The 19,546-nt window shown below is 40.5% G+C and overlaps 1 protein-coding gene across 1 annotated transcript in view; it reads right to left on the reverse strand.

Moving 5' to 3' along the window:
- SLC24A2 (solute carrier family 24 member 2) overlaps nucleotides 1–18,657 on the reverse strand; it is a 189,697-nt gene extending 171,040 nt beyond the window's left edge. The window contains 3 exon segments of the mRNA XM_030567450.1: nucleotides 14,846–15,195; nucleotides 15,198–15,933; nucleotides 18,570–18,657. Of these exon segments, the coding sequence (XP_030423310.1) occupies nucleotides 14,846–15,195; nucleotides 15,198–15,780 (933 nt within the window). The 5' untranslated portion in view covers nucleotides 15,781–15,933; nucleotides 18,570–18,657.
- Nucleotides 18,658–19,546: the final 889 nt, after the last annotated feature.

Raw genomic sequence — 19,546 nt, forward strand, 5'->3', positions numbered from 1 at the left:
ATGTCTTGATATTCTATCACTTGCAGACTAGATTACTAGAATCAGAAGGGTAGCCGTGTTAGTCTGGATCTGTAAAAGCAGCAAAGAGTCCTGTGGCACCTTACAGACTTGTCTGTTAGTCTATAAGGTGCCACAGGACTCTTTGCTAGATTACTAGAGTATCCCACCAGCAATACAGTAGTCATTTTGGTTTGAGATTCATAACTTTTCCCCAAAAACTACATTTTTGGATGGAAATGATTGAACCTTATCCTGTGGGTGCTGAGGACCCTTCTCTCCAACTTACATCAGTGGGAGCAGAAAGCCCTCAGTACTTCAGAATGAAGTCCTTTGTGCCTGTTCTCAGCCCAGAAGTGGTGTCTTGGTGCACGTGCGGTTTTGTTTGTGAAGGTCTGAAGAAAATTAGTCCAGCCACTTGGCAATTATCGGAAAACTGCGGGTGGAGGGAGGGAACACAGAATCATAACTCTGAATGTCCTGACTTTTGGTCCCAATTCCGCTTCCACTGAAGTCAATGAAAAAATTCTGACTTGCTTCAACAAGTGCAGGATCAAGCCTTTTTTGCAGTTAAGACATAATAGTAATTTAAACATTTTCTTCAGCAGAAAAGAATTGTGGTCCTGGTTTTGTTTGAATATCATGCATTACTCTGAAAGACATTTTTGTGGAAAAAAATGCTGTTAATCACAAATAATATTCTTGCACAGGAAAACTATTGAGAATTAAGAAATGTTTTCCTGTCCTTCCCTATATACTGGCATCTTTGGCAATAACTGATTACTCTGTGCAAGTTCAGAAAACTTGTCTCAGACCAACAGAAATTGGTCCAATAAATGATATTACCTCACTCATTTTGTCTATTTGAAAAACAGTCTCTCACTCAAATGAGCATCTCCTGTTCTTGTAAGCATTTCTTTGCTAGTCCTCACTAGGGGCAGGGTGGTGTGGGGTAACAGGAGTCTATATAAGGAAAAAAAAACCCAAATTGGGACATCTGGTCACCCTAGTCCCCACTATGCTGCACAATTACCAGGTATCCCACCTTCTTCGAAATGCCATGGCTGCTACCTTGTGTCAAGATTAGTTTGCAGTCAAGATGCTGGCCATTGATTTACTTTCAGACATTAATCCAATCAGGCAAGCAGAAATAAAGCTTCCTACAGCTCATTGTAAAATGTTCTACCAGGCTTGAAAGCCACTGGTTTATAAGAAGATTAAATGAAAGAGATAAACACATCTAGACTCTTAAATCCTAAACTAAAGCATGAGTTTGCAGTTTGGTTCTTTCTTCTTACTGTATATACATGTCTAACTGCTGTCATATGCTATTTTAAGACTAAAGCTCTACCTTGCTTTTGTATTTATGCATCAAATTTTTTCACCATGGTCTTCAATGTAGCAGAAAAGGTTGCATGGCTTTTGCCAAACAAAAGCCACCCCTCATAAATGTGCAACTGCAGACTAGCATAACATAAGATTTAATTAAACAAAATTAATTTTTTCTGTCTGGAGTAATCTATCTGGGGCTTACTGTGCAATGGGAGCCCTAATCTAGCTTCCCAAGCTTCTTCAGGGGATGGCTTTCCCAAAACCCAGGTCCATTGGGGTTTGTCAGGGAACTGGACCCTTTATGGAACAAGTTCCTGCACTGGACACATGCCATCTGCTAAATTACAACTTGAACTGTACCTGCTCTTTTATCCCACTGGATCTCTGAGCTGCTGGGGAGAAGGTGAAACCCTCCCCACACATGCCAATATGGTACTGAGGGGAAAATGTTTTCCCTGTCCCCAGAAAGGGGGGTAGGGGAAGGGTAGGGAGAACAAGGTTTATATGTACAGGGGGCAGATGTACAGGGGTCATTGGTTTGCCTAAATCCCACCATCATACCAACCAGCCCAGGTGATGCCTCCCCTGCCAGCCACTCTCTGGAACTCTTAATGGAACCACTACTCTTTTTTCCTGCCCACAATTGCAAGGTTGCAGGAGTTGCATTCTGGTGGTTAATAAGCAAACCTGGGCAAATACTGCAAAAAAATGTTTCAAATATCTATGTTCCACATATTTACTGAATTAATTTTAGTTGTGTTTTCACCCTTTTTTGTTTACTGTCCATGAATTTTCTGGCAGAAAAGTATATGCCAAATCAGCAAATTTTACACAATTTTTGGAGAGTAATTGCAGAAAATGAATTTTGAATTAGTAATTGTATTTGTGAGCACCTGATTCTAAGAGTTATGCTCTCCAAACAATGATTAGAAATAAATGTATTTTGTGACAGATGTGTCCAATCAAAACTGCTCAAAATTAATATTTAACTTACTGAATATTCTCAATTAACCACTTGCGAACAAACTACAGGCAACGAATTTGTCACACAAAATACTCACTAATTATTTCAAATAATGGAAACAATCCAGATTACATTGTTATATTTCTGGAACAGAAAAAGGTGAAATTCAAGAATGAAAAAAAAATTGCATCCCACCATTTTAAAAAAAGTCAATTTTGCATTCAAATTTTCATTTTAGAAAAAAAGGATTTGCACCAACTCCCTCCCCTTTTTTTTGTTTGGAAAAATTCTGATCAGCACTAAAATGTATATAATGACAATAAACAGATACAGTCAACAGCCATAGCAGATTTATCTTTTCCTCAAACGGTAGTGACTTGTGCTTTTGGAGCTGGATGATCTGAGTTCTATCTCCACTATGAAGTTCTGGGCAGCCAAAATGTGCAGTGTAGTAATAATCAGAGTTCTAAATGGTCACTGATTAACTGCACTGGTTTTAGCAAAGGGATTTCAACTCCTGTGAAACATTCAAGCAGTGTTATAATTAAGGAAGTTCATGTAACTGCCTGGTGTATGTATATACCGCTTCATACTACTGGATGTAATCAGAACATGCAGCCATGCATCACAGACCCAAGAGCCCCTTAAGAGGGGTGGAGTGGGCAGGGGGGTCCAGCACCCCTACCCCAGCCCTTGACCGGAACTGAAACTTTGGCTCAGCTGATCTCTCATCAGGACAGAAGGGCAACCAGGCCAAATTTGAGTGGTGTTGTAGACCCATGCACCTGCTTACCCTTCAAACTTGCTGTCTTTCCCTCACCCATGGAGAGAAGTGGAAAAGGGGGCACTGGGAACCCCCAGTGCCTGGCAGGATTAGATCCAGTCTTTTGGTGCTTCTTAGGGGAAAACAGAGATGCAGGAGGAGAATGGGATTGAGGCTCCCAGAACTACCTGGCCCTTGATGAGGATGGTGCTCTTCAGCATGACCACCCCTCTGGGTAAGAGCTTAGGGATGGGGATGGGGCAGGCAGACTGCAGGGCTGGTGCAGGAGAGCTGAGCACTAAGTGCAGGGCAATATGAGAGAGCAAGGGGCTGGGTGCAGAGGCAGTGGGGTGAGTGTGCAAGGACAGAGTGCATGGGGTTGTGTTCAGGGGAGAGCAAGGAGAGAGAGAGAGAGCTTGCAGCTGGAGGAAGGGCAGAGGAGGGAGAGCTCTGGTCCTCTTTAGAAAAATTCTGGTTGTGCCCCTGCAAAGACCCGATAACTGCTCTCAGAATTCTCCTTAAGCACAAGCAGAAAGTGGGAGCACTCTCTGCACCAGCCAAGGAGGAGGAAGAGGAGCTGTGGAGGAGCCAAGCCCCTCCCTTTGTCCGCCTACTCTCCCCCACCCTCATTCACTTTCACTGGGCTGAGGCAGGGGGCTGGGGTGCAGAAGGGCGTGAGCGCTCTGGGGTGGGGCTGGAAATGAGGGCGTTGGGGTACAGGAGGGGTCTCTGGGCTGGGACAGGGGGTTGGGGTGCAGAAGGGGATGCGGGGTACCGGCAGCGCTTACCGTGTGCTCCCAGGAACAGGCTGCCAGGTCCCGGCGGCCCCTAGGTGCATGGGTGCTCCCCTTGCCTGCCAACCAGGAGTGGATTACCATGAAACAATCCGTGTAGTGGAACAGGGCCCCCAACAGCAGGGGCCCCCCAAAATGCAGGATAAATATCTGACAGACTGCCCCTGAGGTCCCAGCCAGTGGCGCAGCAGCGCTCAGGCAGGCTGCCTGCATGCCATGGTTGGTGGCTCCACACCACTCCCAGAAGCGGCTGGCTGCTGGTATGTCTCTGCATGCCCTTGGTGTGTGTGTGTGTGAGGGGAGGGCAGGCTCATGCACTACCCCCATGCCGGGCAGCATATGGAGACCCGCTGTCCCCCTCCCCACAAGGAGTGCGCAGAGACTTGCCAGCAGCAGTGGAGCAGGGCTAAGGTGGCCTCCCTGCCTGCTCTGCCTCCCTACCTTCACACCGCTTCACTCCCGGAAGTGGCCAGCATGTCCCTGAGGCCCTGGGGTGTACCTGGCCCCTGCCCCAAGTACTGACTTCTCATTGGCCAGGAACTGCAGCCAAGTGGAGCTGCAGGGGCGGCATCTGTGGGCAGTGGCTGCGAAGACCCTCTGGCTGCCCCCCACCCACCTAGGAGCCGTTGCTGGAGGGCGTGTGGCCATTCGCTTTGGGAGCCATGCCAGCCCAAGTATCACCCTCCTGCCCTCCTCCTGCACCCCAATCCCCTTCCCCAATCAAGGTACCTCATTTTTTTTCATTTACTTCCCATTACTTATAATACAGGAGGAGGAGGAGGAAGGGAAAAAAAATGAAAAAAATGGAATGGGGATAAGAGGAGAATGTTCTTTTTCTTGGCTGGGTCCTAAGGGGGGACCCCAAAAACTGAAGCTGTGCCCAGGGCCCCACTAGCTCTAATCCACCACTGCTGGCAGCCCTAGGTCTTGATCATTCTCCTATTATTTTCCATAGGAATTTTGCCATTGACCTTAATGGAGTAGTTACAGGCAGTGTATCTATAAATTCCAGCCAGGATGGCTTCATATTCCTCATTCCCAAAACAACTTGCTTTGGATTTGCATCTTGAGTTGGTGGATTTAACTCCCACAGAGACCATTTTTTCTGGCATCCAACATATAGGGAAGAGAATCATTCGGTTTAATAATCCACGCTTTTCAGGTTATTTTTTTCATAATTAATTACTATTTGTATTCTATCGCACCCAAGATCAAGGTCTCTATTTGCAGGCACTGTACAAACATATATGAACAGGTCCCCTTACCTCAAAGTGTACACATGATAAATTGAAACAAGACACTACAAGTGGGTACTATAAACGTTAAGGGGGATGGAAGGACTAGGGTAATATTAATAACATCACACAGATATATCAGCTATTGCACAACATGATGTTTTCAAATTATGTGAGAGGTTTATCTTGTAATGGATACCTGGATAATATTAATTATTTCCAACTACTCCACACCCAAATTTTGCAGTATTATTGCAATTCCAGAATTCCAAGGTACATTAAAAAAAAGTTGTTTTTCATTATAAATGTAAATCTGTCATATGTTAACTAACTAATCACTGTGACACAACTGAATATAATAGGAAATCAAAAGGATTTTGATTTATTTGATCTATAAGCACCTAGACAGTAGATTGATTGAACAACAAAATTAGCACAATATTAAATATCAACACCAAAGAAAGTTCAGACTCACACCCCCAATCCCTGCCAACACAGAGAATCTCAGATTCCTCCCACAAAGTTCTTCAAGCAAAAGCCTGTGTAAGCAGATAGGCCTTGAAGCCTAAATACTGGGTCTGTCAGCAAACCCTCCGCTTCCTTAAAGGTGTTCTACATTAGCTAGAGCTGTTCTACAGCAGTGTGAAAGGGTGAAGTGTTGACAACTAGGTGGTTATGCAATAAAAGTCACTGTAATACCATTTACTTTAGGCTAGTCTTACAGCAGTAAGCAGTTAAGAGGTGATAAAGCAGGATTAATTCCTGAGCATAATTTATGATTAAATTGCCAGTGAAGCTTGCAGTAATATTTCCTGATGCGTTTATTTCTCCTGCAACATAAAACAATTCTACACTGTTCTATTTTTTTCTTTAAGTGTTAGTGCTTTTAAGAGCTGTTAATACCATCGAGCATATGTCTTTTAAGCCTGTTCCTGACCTCACTGTAAAAAAGCCAGTCAAGGTCATAGATATTTATGGCTATCCACTTAAATTAATATATTTGTAACTGGGTGAAGAAGTAGATTGGTAATAGATCAATGCATAATATCTTAACTGAAGAAATAATTCTTCTCTGAATTTTATTGATAAAATTGGTTCTCTTTGTGCATACAGTGGGGCTGTAAAAATTGCCAAAATGAACTTTTAGTTACAGCTGATTCCAGAACAGTAGTGGATTTTTTCTAAGCTGATTTGGAAGCAATGTGAGCTCTGAACCTTGCACCTGCTGTTGTACCAAACACAAAAAAAAATAACTCCTCATTGACCTCTGAAGACATAGGACCTGTTCCTGCTCCAGTTTAAATCAATAGGTGTTTTGCCAATGACTTCAATGGAGTCAAACAGGGACCATTTTACATTGGCGGTAGAACTGGCTGGAAACATTTAGACAAAACAATGCTTCATTAGAATTTGATGATTTGGAAAATCAAAATATTTCACAATCTGATTAAGTTCTGATGGAATCTTGCCTGGGTTCCAGCAGAAATCTGGCCACTTTCCTGCCTGGCTCTTCAACAACCCACCTGGTGTGCTGTTGATGAATCCAGGTTTCCAGGGTCTGTGGCTCTGGGACAGCCAGACATGTGAACTGCCTTGGGGCCAGGAAAACCAGGCCTTCCAGGACCCCACAGTTCCAGGACAGCCCTGCCATATAGACTGCCTGGGGATGGGGATCATTCCCTTTTGTAGAGAATTTTGAAAGTTTTTGTTTTTATTCCTAACTGAAACAAAACTAAATTCTGAAATATCAAAATCCATCCACACAACAGAATTACCTTTCTCTTCCCAGCTCTAATTGGCAGCAAAATAACTGGTCATTTCCCCCATAGTAATAGATATGTCAGAAGGGACTATCCTGATCATCTAGTTGGACCTCCTGCACACTGTAGGCCGCAGAACCTCATCACTCACTCCTGTAATAGAGTCTAAATTCTGGCTGAGTTACTGAAGTCTCAAACCATGATTTAAAGATTTCAAGTTACAGAGAATCCACCATTTATTCTTGTTTAAACTTGCAAGTGACACATGCCCATGCTGCAGAGGAAAGCAACTCTGAAATTGCCCCCAGGGATTTTTCCAATCTGATGCAGGGAAAAATTCCTTCCTGATCTTAAATATGGCAATCAGTTAGACCATGAACATGTGAGTGAGACCCACCAGCCAGACACCTGGGAAGGAATTCTCTGTAGTAACTCAGAGCCCTCCCTGTCTAGTGTCCCATCAGGTCCTATGTCTTCAGAGGTTAATGAAGAGTTATTAGTTGATTGTGTTTGGTTCTACAGCAGGTGCATGTAAAATTCATTCATAGTGTCATACAATATTTTCCTATCAAATGGAGCTACTTTTCTAGCAGCCCCAATTAGCGCTGATGTAATTAAGGGTATTTCAGTCTGATTGTGACTACATAAATGTATAGAATTATATGAAAATTGTATACATTGGACCACATCTCCTTCTCCAAACCTGTCATATGCCATTTGTCTTCTTCTGTTGTGAGCTCCTTAAGACAGGGACTGTGATTTTACATGTGTTTGTCCAGAACCTGAAAAAGCTCTTTGTAAGCTCAAAAGCTTCTCTCTTACCAACAGAAGATGGGCCAATAAAAGATATTACCTCACCCACCTTATACAGAACCTAGCATAATGGGGTCTTGATTCAGACTGGGCTTCTGGATGCTACAATAACAAAACTGACATTAAATATAAAAAGATATTTGGGAATGTGCAAAGATGATACAATATGGGGAAAAACATTTTGTAATATGGAGTCATAGAGGAATGTGTGCTGTTTTCAATGGCTCAAATTATCAAACGCTTAACAACACACGTACACTTTAAGTTACAATGCCATTACTATGGCTTTAAGAAATATTATCTGACTTGTTTTTAATTAATGGTTCTTTTAATAAGATGATGGATCTGTTCTGACCAAAGGTGTTAAATCTTCAGTCTTCCTTTCCCCTTTGTAATTAACACTGGTTATATGATCAAAAACTTTGTGGGTGGCCATGATGTAAGAGCATTTATTTGTCTCACATTTTTATGCTGCCACGTTTAGCCTGCTAACCCAGGGGAATACATACAAAAACAAGATAATCTGAAGGTGAAAATCACTATAATCATTGCTCCTCTGAGGATCAATTAATGGTAGATGCTAGGAAAAACTTAGAATAATATCTATTTAATGGTTCCAACTGCTGCCTAGAAACAGCTAGTAAGAATCATGTGCATCAGTGAGAAATCCTAAGGTTTAGCACCACTACAAAGTCTTTAGTGTAACTTGAGAAGCACCATATATTGCTCTCTGAGCTATCGCAGTGATTTACATAGCAGTTTCCCCAATTCTTTTTAAGACAAATACAAGCAGATAGTCATTGTGTTTACACCTTTAAGTCTTGATCAGGCCAGAATTTGGCCTACTAATTTTAATGATGCAATATTTTCAAAGGTGAGGAAAATCCAGTCTCCTCATTGTGTAGGCATGCAGGATCCCAAAGGCAGCGGGACTGGTGTGAGTGGAAGGGGAAAGAGGCAGACTGGCCAGCTGTGGAAAGGCTGAGGGAGGGAGATTCCGAACTCCTTATGAACCACAAAAGTGCTTCAGAAACTCTCTCTCCATTGTCGCACTAGAGGGAAGGGAGCAAGCTGGGATAGAGTAGGTTAATGGCTAGAAGGTCTGCAAACTATGTGGATTCACTGGTGAAAAAAGTGCTGAGTAAAGTAAGCTCAGAGCCCACAACAGTTACTTAAATGCAAGGCTTTAATAGGTGCCACATTTACTCTGGTTGTGCATGGTGACTCAGATTTTACCGTAAGCAATTATATATTGGATCCAACCTGGTAATATTGAATAGGGTGATTTTTTTCTATTATAATTATCTGAAAGTAGGGCATTGCCTAAAGATATCTGAAAATTTCACTTGTTAATTGCATGTCATTTATGGTGCAATTAGTGCAATTTACTGTAATGTGCCAAGTCTTTTAAATCTGTATAGAGTACTGCGCCTCTTAAAGCAGCATATGTGACACTGAATGTAACCTATTAAGACTTTTCAAAACAAGAAAGTCAGCAATAAGATCACTTCAAACCATGTCTCAGTGGTAAAAATAATTTATATTTTAAAGATAATTTCTCTTAATATGCAGATGCTTATTTAAAACTGGCTAGCACATAACTTTAAGCCTATTTTTCAAGACTGTTATTCTCTCTGAAACAGATGTCATTTCACAACATTTCAGTGCCACCCACATACTATTTTTAGTTGCCAAACAGAGCTGGTTTTGGATATTTACCAGGTGATGAGATTTGAGTCTTTCAGCAAAGAGTATCCTTGTCATAAAATCTTGTACAAAAACCTGAAACATAGCCTTCCTCAAAATGGTCCATCACCTAAAATGATGTGCTTTACTTATGCTGTTTTAACTGGACTTAAAACTGAAACCAAAGAGTACTGTGAGAAATTCCAGTTAGACTAAGGAACTGATTGAGGCACTGCCAGAGGCAGAAGATGGCGAGACACAGACTGAACCCATAGAAAAATGGGCACTGCTCAGGGACAGTGTGATTCAAGCTGCAGCTTGGATACAAAACAGACAGACAAAGAATTGAATAAGCCAAGAGACCTAGTGTCTCATCAAGCAAAGAACATAACTGAAAGAAAAACTCCCAAATTCTAAGACCAATGAAATACTGAAAAAAGCAAAGGATAGGAAACCATAGGAATGTTTACTGAGTGGCTTAACGCTGTGTGGAAATTTCAACACAGGAAATGGACCAATAAAAAGCAAAGATGGAAAAATGCTTGCAGCTGAGGTGAAACGGATGGCAGAGCATTTCAAAGAAGTCCTCAACAGATGCAGCTCCACTCCAGTACCGGATTTCGAAACATCTGAATCTGATCAACTTGACATTAACAATGGTCCAATATAGATGTCACAAATGGGCTGCAGTCAAGAAGCTGACAAATAACAAAGCAGCAGGAGATGACCAAATCACAGCAAAAATGCTAAAAGCACCTGTTACCATCACCCTACTGAACCGGACACCACTGTTCAATTAAGTTTGGGGAAAAAGAGACCCCTCCAGATCAGTGGAAACTCTGAATCATTGCCAGAATACCACAAAAAATGTGATTGTACTGACTGAAACAACTGGAGACAAGTTACACTACTGTCTGTTATAGGGAGAAAGCTTTATACAGTGTGCTGTTACACAGGATGAAGTGACAGTGAATGTGAAGCTTAGAGAAGAACAGGCTCCTTAGATTTTGTACAGTTGTATGTTTCTCTGTACCTCTCCGCTTTTACCCCCATGCTGGTTTTTGTTTTACTCTTCCCATCCTTTATTTCAATCCTTACAGCTTTCCTTTTATCCCCTCCATCCAACTAGCAAGGGCAGGGGTTAATAAACGTGGTTCTTTCTAAAAGTTCTTCCATGCTACTCCTGTATAGGGTCACTAGTCAGAAACTTAAGGCTTCCATGCCAGGCTGTGTATCATCCATTCAAAGCACTTCCAGCCCATTGCTGGCCTGGAAATCAAAGACCAAGGTTGGTTCTGAATTGTGATGTGCTGCTACTACACTACTAGGTTTGCCCTTATGTTCATATTTTAATTATCCCCCTGCACCTCCCCATTGACTGTCCACTTTTGTTCTGTCCCTCTTCTCTGATCTCTTCCCCCTTTTATCTGTCCTCCTTCCTTCTCCTCCTGTTTGTATACCCCTACAGAGCTCACCATGCTGCTCAGCTGGTTGTGCTTCCCCAAAGGCAGAATGGAATTGAGGAGGAGGATTATCACAATTTTTCACTGAGCACTATTGGTATGTTTGGTGCTGTAGAAAATACTAAGGACCATATAGGCTCCACCCCCATGGAGCTTGCAATCTGTACCATCTCATCCATTTTACTAAACTGTTAGCATGCCTTTGCCCACATCAACTTCTGCCAAATTTTCTTAACCTGTACTTTTTTTTTAAAAGGGGGCAGGGATATTTAAATTCAAAGAACAACAGCTGGAAAACATGGGATTAAAGTGAACTCACATTAAATTTAAACCCCTCAGCATGCAGATATTCCTGACTAGATGCACAGGCATTTACACAGATAATTCATACAACAAGAGAAGACTTTCTGTTTGCGCTTCAAGTGCTCACAATCTACTGATGCCAACCATATTTCTCAAATCTATGTGAAACTCAAGAGGCACCTAAACAATATGGTGACACAAGCATTAGAAATATCCTTGAGTAAGACTAACAGACAGACAGACGATTTCATATGTAATTGAGACCTATTTTTAATTTGATAGGAGATATTAATATTGATTTTTATTTAAACACTGGCAGGCTGATCTACACCATCTCTATGCAAGTACCTAGACAGACAAACAAAATGATTTAAGACTGAAAATACACCAGAAGACTCAGAAGATTGTTCTTTATAGGATGAAATTCACCCTGTGCTGATATACTACTTACGCCCTGCTTTAGCCTTAACTATGAGGGCTCCCGCAATGGGTGAATTTCCCTCTTAGAGCATAGCAAGTTTCTTGCAGATTTTTACTGAAAGGGACTAATAATCAAAGTATTGCCATCTACTTCAACAAGATTTTTAAGCTTTTCAAATATTTTTCATCTATCATGATCATCTAGATTTTTCACTCTTTGAGGTTGAGATTTGTTGCTAAGCCACTTAACCCTTCAGCTATCCAGCTTTATGATTCTTTTTAGACCTCTCAGAACTCTGTTGACCTGCTGTCAGATTACAATAAAGTCTTAAAGATAAATACCATAGACAACAGTTTTATTGGCTGACCACTTTCCAGTTTACCCGTGGTAGAGCTGGTACTGCACATTTAGACAACAAAAAGGAATAGAAAATTATCTAGTGAGTCTTGCAAAAAACCAAAAGCACGAAACAGCCTTTGCAGTAAGAGTCCCTGAAAACACCCTTAATACTATCTAGTGATTGCAAAAAGCTGTCTCACTATTCCATGCCCCACAGAAAAAACATCAAACAAAAGCCAATTGTGCATTAGGGACAATTACATTTGTTGCTTTTGAATATAAGTATGCTAACTTTATAATTTTTTACCATAGCACTTTTCCTATGGAGGAGGGGATAGTATGGAAGTAAGGCATCCTGCCTTCAAAGATCAAGAATACCACCTCTGCAGCTTTTCTAATCTCCACTGGTTGAGGAGTAAGCATCCATGTGCCACTGAGATTAACCACTCAATAAGTATTTTTATTCTCTCCTTTAGGAAGATTGGACAAAGTGAACCCTTTAACATTTCTATAGGACAGGCTGCTGCATTTTCCTCCCCCCTGCCCATTTAAAAAGCAATGCAAAGCAATTATCCAACACTTTAGATTAATGGTAAATAAATGAATGCAGAATTACAACAGGATTCTTATTGAAGCACTTACTGTATGACCGCCCTGTTATTATCAAATGAGTTAATTCTGATAATTCTTTTCATATTGATAATGAATAGATTATTATTTCAAAGTTTTAATAGAAATTTCCAAAGTCTTTTACAATCTGACTCATACAAATATGTATCCATTCTCTCAGGGTCCAGTTTACCAGTCTTTTCACAAAAATGGTGTAAAGCTAACTTCTCTAGAAAAAGGTGACAATTTTATGATTCTTTAACACCCATTTTACTTTAGCTATGCACACACGAGTGAACCACTGATGGAATGCACAGGCTGAAATGGGTATGGAGTCAGCTTTAAGAAATTGAATTAATTATTCAAATATAGTAAATGAGTGAACTTTGCAAAATGGCTTTTGTCTAATTAGTCAAGTCTATCAAGAGTACTTTAGTGTGCATTCAGAACACTTCATTTGGCTTCCAAACATTTTATTCTTCTGTTCAGTAAAGAACAAATAAATCCTTATGATGTATGTACAATACACTATACTTTATAGACTGAAACAGACCAACCTGGATAATCCAAATAAATTGACAGATTCCATTTTTATTTGGATGAGAGAAAAACTTCAAATAGTATAACCATGTTGTATGACAGGTTATAACATCATATGTTTTGTATAAGAATATCTTATCTATTAATCATCATGGACTGATTAATTATGAGTAGTCTATATACTGCAGCTGCTTCCTACAAAAACACGTTTAGTATAAATATGATTGTCTTTACAGTTTCTAACCAGATAATTCATTCTTAAGAAGCAGACATATTTATACAACTTTCGAAAAACCCTTTATTATTTAAGGCAAATAGCTGTTTGCTATTTTCCTTCCATTTTTAACTTTCAAACAGAGATGTAGAGAAAGTTGACAGCTCTGGTTGGGGAAAATGGATAGAATACCAAGGCCAAAAGGAGTCTCTTTATATAAACATTTATATATATGCTTTTCCACATCTGGTCAGAAAATGAAAAACATTTCACTTCCCCCCCCCCATTATCATTGAATGTTATTTTGATGGAAATTTTTCTGATCATTTTCTACGTCTTCAGTCCCGCAACTAATAGCACCTAGGTGGACTGCAGTACCATGTGAAGCCCCATGAACTTAATTGGCATTCTGCTCAGGTGCACCAGTCTGACTGTATGCTGTTAGCAGCAGGATTGGAGCCCATACGTATATCTATCTGTGTGTATACAATACACACACACACACACACACACACACCCACACACCACACCACACACACACGTATACAGAGACATGGAGAGATCAAGATCAATTTTTATTCTGTTCCACCATTTTGTGGCTGCTGCAGAAACACACATTAAAATGGTGGCTAATTCTATCATACTTTACTGAACTATATAATTTTAACTAATGAAAAAATTGACCGTATCATCTATGTGTAAATAATCCCCCCATGCCAACATCTCATGTTCATATACAACTAGGCTCTCAACTAAACCGAACACAGATGACAACATGCAGAGTTTGCACAAGTATTCTAAAGCCCTGAGACAAAATTCCACACTGCCTACATGCAGTATTTATGAAGTCAGCTTTCTAATTAGCTTAAATACCTCCTTTTTAAAGACTCTCTTTATAGTTCTTCACCAAGTTGATTGTAACCTGATCCATTGAATACCATTGCAAATATCTCCAGCTTTCATCACAAGGCCCAAATATGAGGCTTATAACTGTTGTATGTTCAGCTGACAGATAAATGCAATAAAGAATTTGTTTAAATTAAAGGCCCAGTCCTATACCATTGTAATCATTGAGATGTTGCAAAGAAAAATAAAAGTTAATTAATATAAAATTATTAAAAAGTGATGAAATCATGTAAATCCAAATAACTGGAAAAATAACGGGATCCTCTCTGTTCTACAGATAATTTTACAAAAGATGTACTTTGTATATTGTTCCAAATTTGTTTCCTGGTTCCTGGTGAAGAAAGTGCTGTGGTAGTCATAAAAAAGGCAGCATTTGCCAAGAGATACTAAAGCTACTGTCTAATTTAAGAGTATGGGGGAGGGGTAGCTGTAGTATCTCAAACACCATGATATGTTAAATGTTGACTTTTGAATGGTTACCCATGTGGCTTGGACTATTATGGAGTAAAAAGCTATTGGGAGTACATAAGCTTCAAAAAGCTATTGCATGCCTTATTTGCCAGTTGATTGATATAGTGGACTATAATGGAAATCACAGAAATATTTGGTAAAACCTAGAAACCTCCATGTCACATATATTTACCACATCAAGGGTCGATAAGAGAGAAGCATTTCAGATTTATATACATATTAAAAAATAACCAACCTTTTGTTCAGAATCTGCCGTTGTTACCTTCTCAACTTTGTTCCTGTTTAAAATTTTTTTCACACATTCTTCTACTTGAACGTTGAATTTCATGAAAGTCACATAACAAAAATAAGCTATCAGTAGTGTTAAGCTCTCCCACCACATGATTAAATTATCCAAAAAAAAGATTATTAGCAAGATCAAGTCCATGATATAAAAAGACACATCCCTAAAGAGCGGCCACCAGGTAAGATTCAAGATCTCTCTAGAAAATAAAGCACACATTCCAATAACAAACAGGATATTGAATACTGCAGATCCTACTATTGTTCCAATGCCAACATTACTGTGAGATATAAAGACTCCATCAAAGATGTGAAGAGTTCTGGAGCTGAACCACCAGCAGCCATGAATGTTGCCCCAGCCACGTCATCAGATATGGCTAGCTTCTCAGTGATGACAGTCAATGAAGGAACAAAGAATTCATCACAGACTATGGCTAAGGCTATGAACATGTAAATCATTCCCATGATATGGAGGATTACTGCCCCCCTTCTTCTTTCTGCAAGAGAAAAAAGGTCTTTTGGGTACTCTCCCTTGGAGTGTTCTTCTGTTGCATTATCGTGTTCCGTTTCATATTTCATAGAAATAGGTGAATCTGGAGTGCCATTTTGATTCTGTTCCTTGACATCCAACAGAGTTCTTTGATGCCCATGCATTGACTTTTGGCTACCTAGATTACTGGTCATCTCTGTGCTATGTGGCTCCATCTTGAAAAAGGCACTAATTGAAAGAGAGAAAGTGCTAATGGCCATTATACTCATGAAAAGACCTATTATTCGTATCAGTCTCAGTTTTTTCCTGACATTCTGATGTCTCCTACACCTAAACAGTGGTTCCTCCAAACACCATTCTTCAAGGATACTTGCAGCAATGTTTTTAGAGAGAGCCATTTTTTGTTCTCTGCAAGATGTTGTGGCCCAGAAATTCAGTATCAGACAGACTGTTCTTTCATACTTCTTCCTGATTTTAACGCTAAAGGTGCTTTCACGTACTTTTCCAGAATCAAGTACTTTTATGCTTCAGATGGAGATTCGTCATTCATGCTTAAAGGAAAAACAACTTTTATTAATATTATAATGTGATTAGAAACCTGACTTTTTAAAAGATGTTTTACTGTCCATGATTAAACAAAGAGTTTAATACAAAATATGAAACATTTTTCCTGTGACTGTAGAGGTTTTAATTGCCCACTTCCTTTTAAGTAGTCTCCTGCAACATGTGTTAACACTTTAAACTTATCAGTCTATCCCACATATTTAGCTGTGACATTCTGGTTACCTTTTCCAGAACTGAAAAAAAGTTGTGTGAAGCTCGAAAGCTTGTTTCTTCCATCAACAGAAGTTGGTCCAATATAAGATATTATCTCACTCACTTTGTCTCTCTTATAGGCTGGGACCAACATGGCTACAACACTGCAAACAAAAATTGTAATGTAGTGTCACATTACATCCAATCAAAACTAAGCTTTCCAGCAGATACAGCAACAAAATGTTTGTTTTAATAAAAAAATAATTCTGCACAGGAGGAAAATCCCGTGGATACAAATCCAATCAGTAATCAGATCATTTCAGGCCATTCAGAACTAAGTCACTCATAGCAGATGACAAATAATTCCAGCAGAGACTAGGAGCTGTCCCCAAAGTATATGTAAAAATGAATAAACTATTGTGTTAGTGGATGCTACTAAAAGTATTCCTTTTCTTCACTATTTGTCACTCTGATTACACAATGCCTAATTCCCAAATGTTGAGTATATTATATATTATATAAATACTAACCCAGGGACAAATATGGTCCTATTCAGACCTATTTGCAGCTCAAGCCGTTTTAATTTAAATGTTAAATTTAAATTAAACAATCCTGCAACAGTCATTTAATTTTAGGTAGGAATAACTCTGGTGACAATAGGATTGAAATAAAGATCAAATACATCTATGTCTTCTTTATGTCCCATTAAGACATGGACTTAAAGTCCCCTGAATTCAAGACAAAGGCTTCCGGTGACTTCAGCCTGCTTTGGATCAGGCCCTAAAACACCATAAAGTGTTTGGACTACTGAAGACAAAATATCATGTAACAATATTTTTCTGTTTTTTGAAAAGTAAAAGCACACATGACATATATCTTCTAAAAACTTAAGTGTCCAATCCTGCAAACCCTTAAGCAAATAGTCTTGACTAACACAAATATTGCTATTGAAGTGTATGGGACAATGTGTGCAAGTAAGAACATAAGAAAGAGTTTGGACTATTGGGCCATTAGTGTGCTTTAACACAGAACAACTACTGTGAATAATGACTGTTTAAATTAATGAATTTAAACTTTTTTCAAAGGTATATTTTAATACGGAAAATGATGTATTTAATCATTAGATATTTATGCTGTAAGCAATAAAAATAATTACTATTACAACTGTATACTGAATATGCACATAGAAAGACTTTATAACACACCACTTATTCAGGATATTAAGGTATAACATGCTGATTATTACAGATTATATGAAATGTTAAAAATAAATTTAAAAATAATTTTTAAAACCAGTAATTACTGTCTTGTTAAATATAGAATGTCAATATTATCCATATTGTGCATGCAGCAGCTGCACAGGCAGATCTATTTTTCTTGATTTATTAAAAAATTGTTCCCATTTCCAGATGATGCCAGGGATATAAATTTTGTCTACAGCCGATAGGGGAGATATTTTATTTTCCATTTTAGATTGAATCTCCCACCAGTCTGCCACAAATATAAACAGTCAAGATAAAGAGACATATTGTTAGTGGCTGTGCTTGCAATTTACACAACCAATGATCAAATAGCTGTCTCTTGAGATATTTATAAAGGGAAATCAGAAATATAATTCTAGATGTGTGAACTGAGTGACCTCCCCAGTACCTTCCCCAGTTTCGATAATTCTACAAAATACTGATTAGATAGATGGACAGACACACACTTGAGATTTGAGCCCATAGGATTACACATATCTGCACATAACACATACCTAGGAATACAGAGGGTAAACCCCTTTGCACTGAATTTCTTTTTAATACATACCCTTCCTCTGGGTCATTGCCAAGATGTCTCAGACACACAATAGGTACCACTAACTCAGTTCCACTTTGCAAAACTTTTCCTTTCTCCAACCCTGTCCTCCCCGCAACACCCAATCTCAGAACAACACTTCATATAAAGGGCGAGGTACTTGGGGAGGGGGAACGATTTCCTGATTTCTCCCCCACCTCTCAGCTTCACTGCTGTGCACCTGCACCATCTCCTTACATCTCATGTGACATCACAGAGCACCCCATGATGGGGCTGTGTGGTGGGAAATATCTTGCCCCATGGGGGGGCAGCCCCTCTTAGAGCAGGAAAAACGTTTGGGATGGGTTTGCCTGCTCCGAGGAGGAGCTGCTCCCTCCATTTGGGTGGGTTTGCTTCATTTAGAAGGGTAACCAAATTTGGGGGGGATAGAGAGTGAGGCCTCACAAGAAACCATTTAAAGGAATGGGGGGGGGATTAGATACCAAACGATCAGTGTGGGGGGCAGTTCTACCCCCTTTCGCCCCCCCTTCCCTACCTCTGCCCAAGGGCCAACGGGAAGGTGAGGGGATTCCCGGAACCCTCCCCTCTCCCCCCAACTGCCGCCGCCACAGCCCCAGCGCGGGGCCCCACTTACCGGGGCGCGGCGCTCTCCCCGCCGGGCTGGGGCAGAAGGGGGTTTGCATGAGTGAAGCCCGCACGGCGCCGCCGGGGTTACAAGCCGGGACCGACCGGTCCCCTCCGCTCCTGGAAGTGATGGGCAAACAGGGTAGTTGGGCTGGGTGCTGCCGTCAGCCGGCCGCCGCCTCTCACCCGGTGAGACTGACCTGTGCCAGCTGCCCAGCATCCACCGCCGGCCCTTTCTCCACCCGGCTCCGCTCTCTGCCTCTCCGCTCTGCCTCCCTCGCTCCGGCACAGAGGACACAGTAAGTCAGGGAGCGGGAGGCTCCCCTCCCACATCAGTCTGTGGCTGCAAGCAGGTGCACATGTGCCTCGCCGGATGTGCCAGCTGAAGGTTATGACACAAAGTCACAGGGACCCACCGAAGCCTAGCAGCTCAGTGTGTGAGATGCATCGCTGCAGCATGGAATGAAATTTTCCTGCCTATCAGCCTGTCCTATTTTCTTTCCCTCTCCTGCCTCCTCCTTCATACAATGAAGTTAGGGATGGTGAAAGACAGGGCCACCGAGACTTTCCCAGATATGAAGAAGAGCTCTGTGTGGTTTGAAAGCTTGTCCCTCTCACCAGGAGAAGTTGATCCAATAAATCACCCCACCTACCTTCTCTCTCTAATATCCTGGGATCAACAGGGCTAAAACTACTCTGCATATGGCCACAGAGACTGATGTGTTTCCCCAACCTGCAAACATTTTCCCTTCCCAGCCTGAAGTGGGAGAAAAAGTGAGAATCATAAAATTTTTCATGACCCAAAATATGGAGAACATTTCTGTTTGGGTCAGTCAAAAGATTTAATTTTAATAATTTTTGAAATCTTTCATTTGTTTTGACCTTTAACCCCTTTCAACACAAAAATCAAACAAATCAAATTCACACCCACCATTTTTTAGTCTATATTTACTAAAATTTTAAAATAAAGTGTCATTTTGACTGAAA

This window comes from Gopherus evgoodei, chromosome 6, assembly GCF_007399415.2.
Source record: "Gopherus evgoodei ecotype Sinaloan lineage chromosome 6, rGopEvg1_v1.p, whole genome shotgun sequence".
Taxonomy (NCBI): domain Eukaryota; kingdom Metazoa; phylum Chordata; order Testudines; family Testudinidae; genus Gopherus; species Gopherus evgoodei.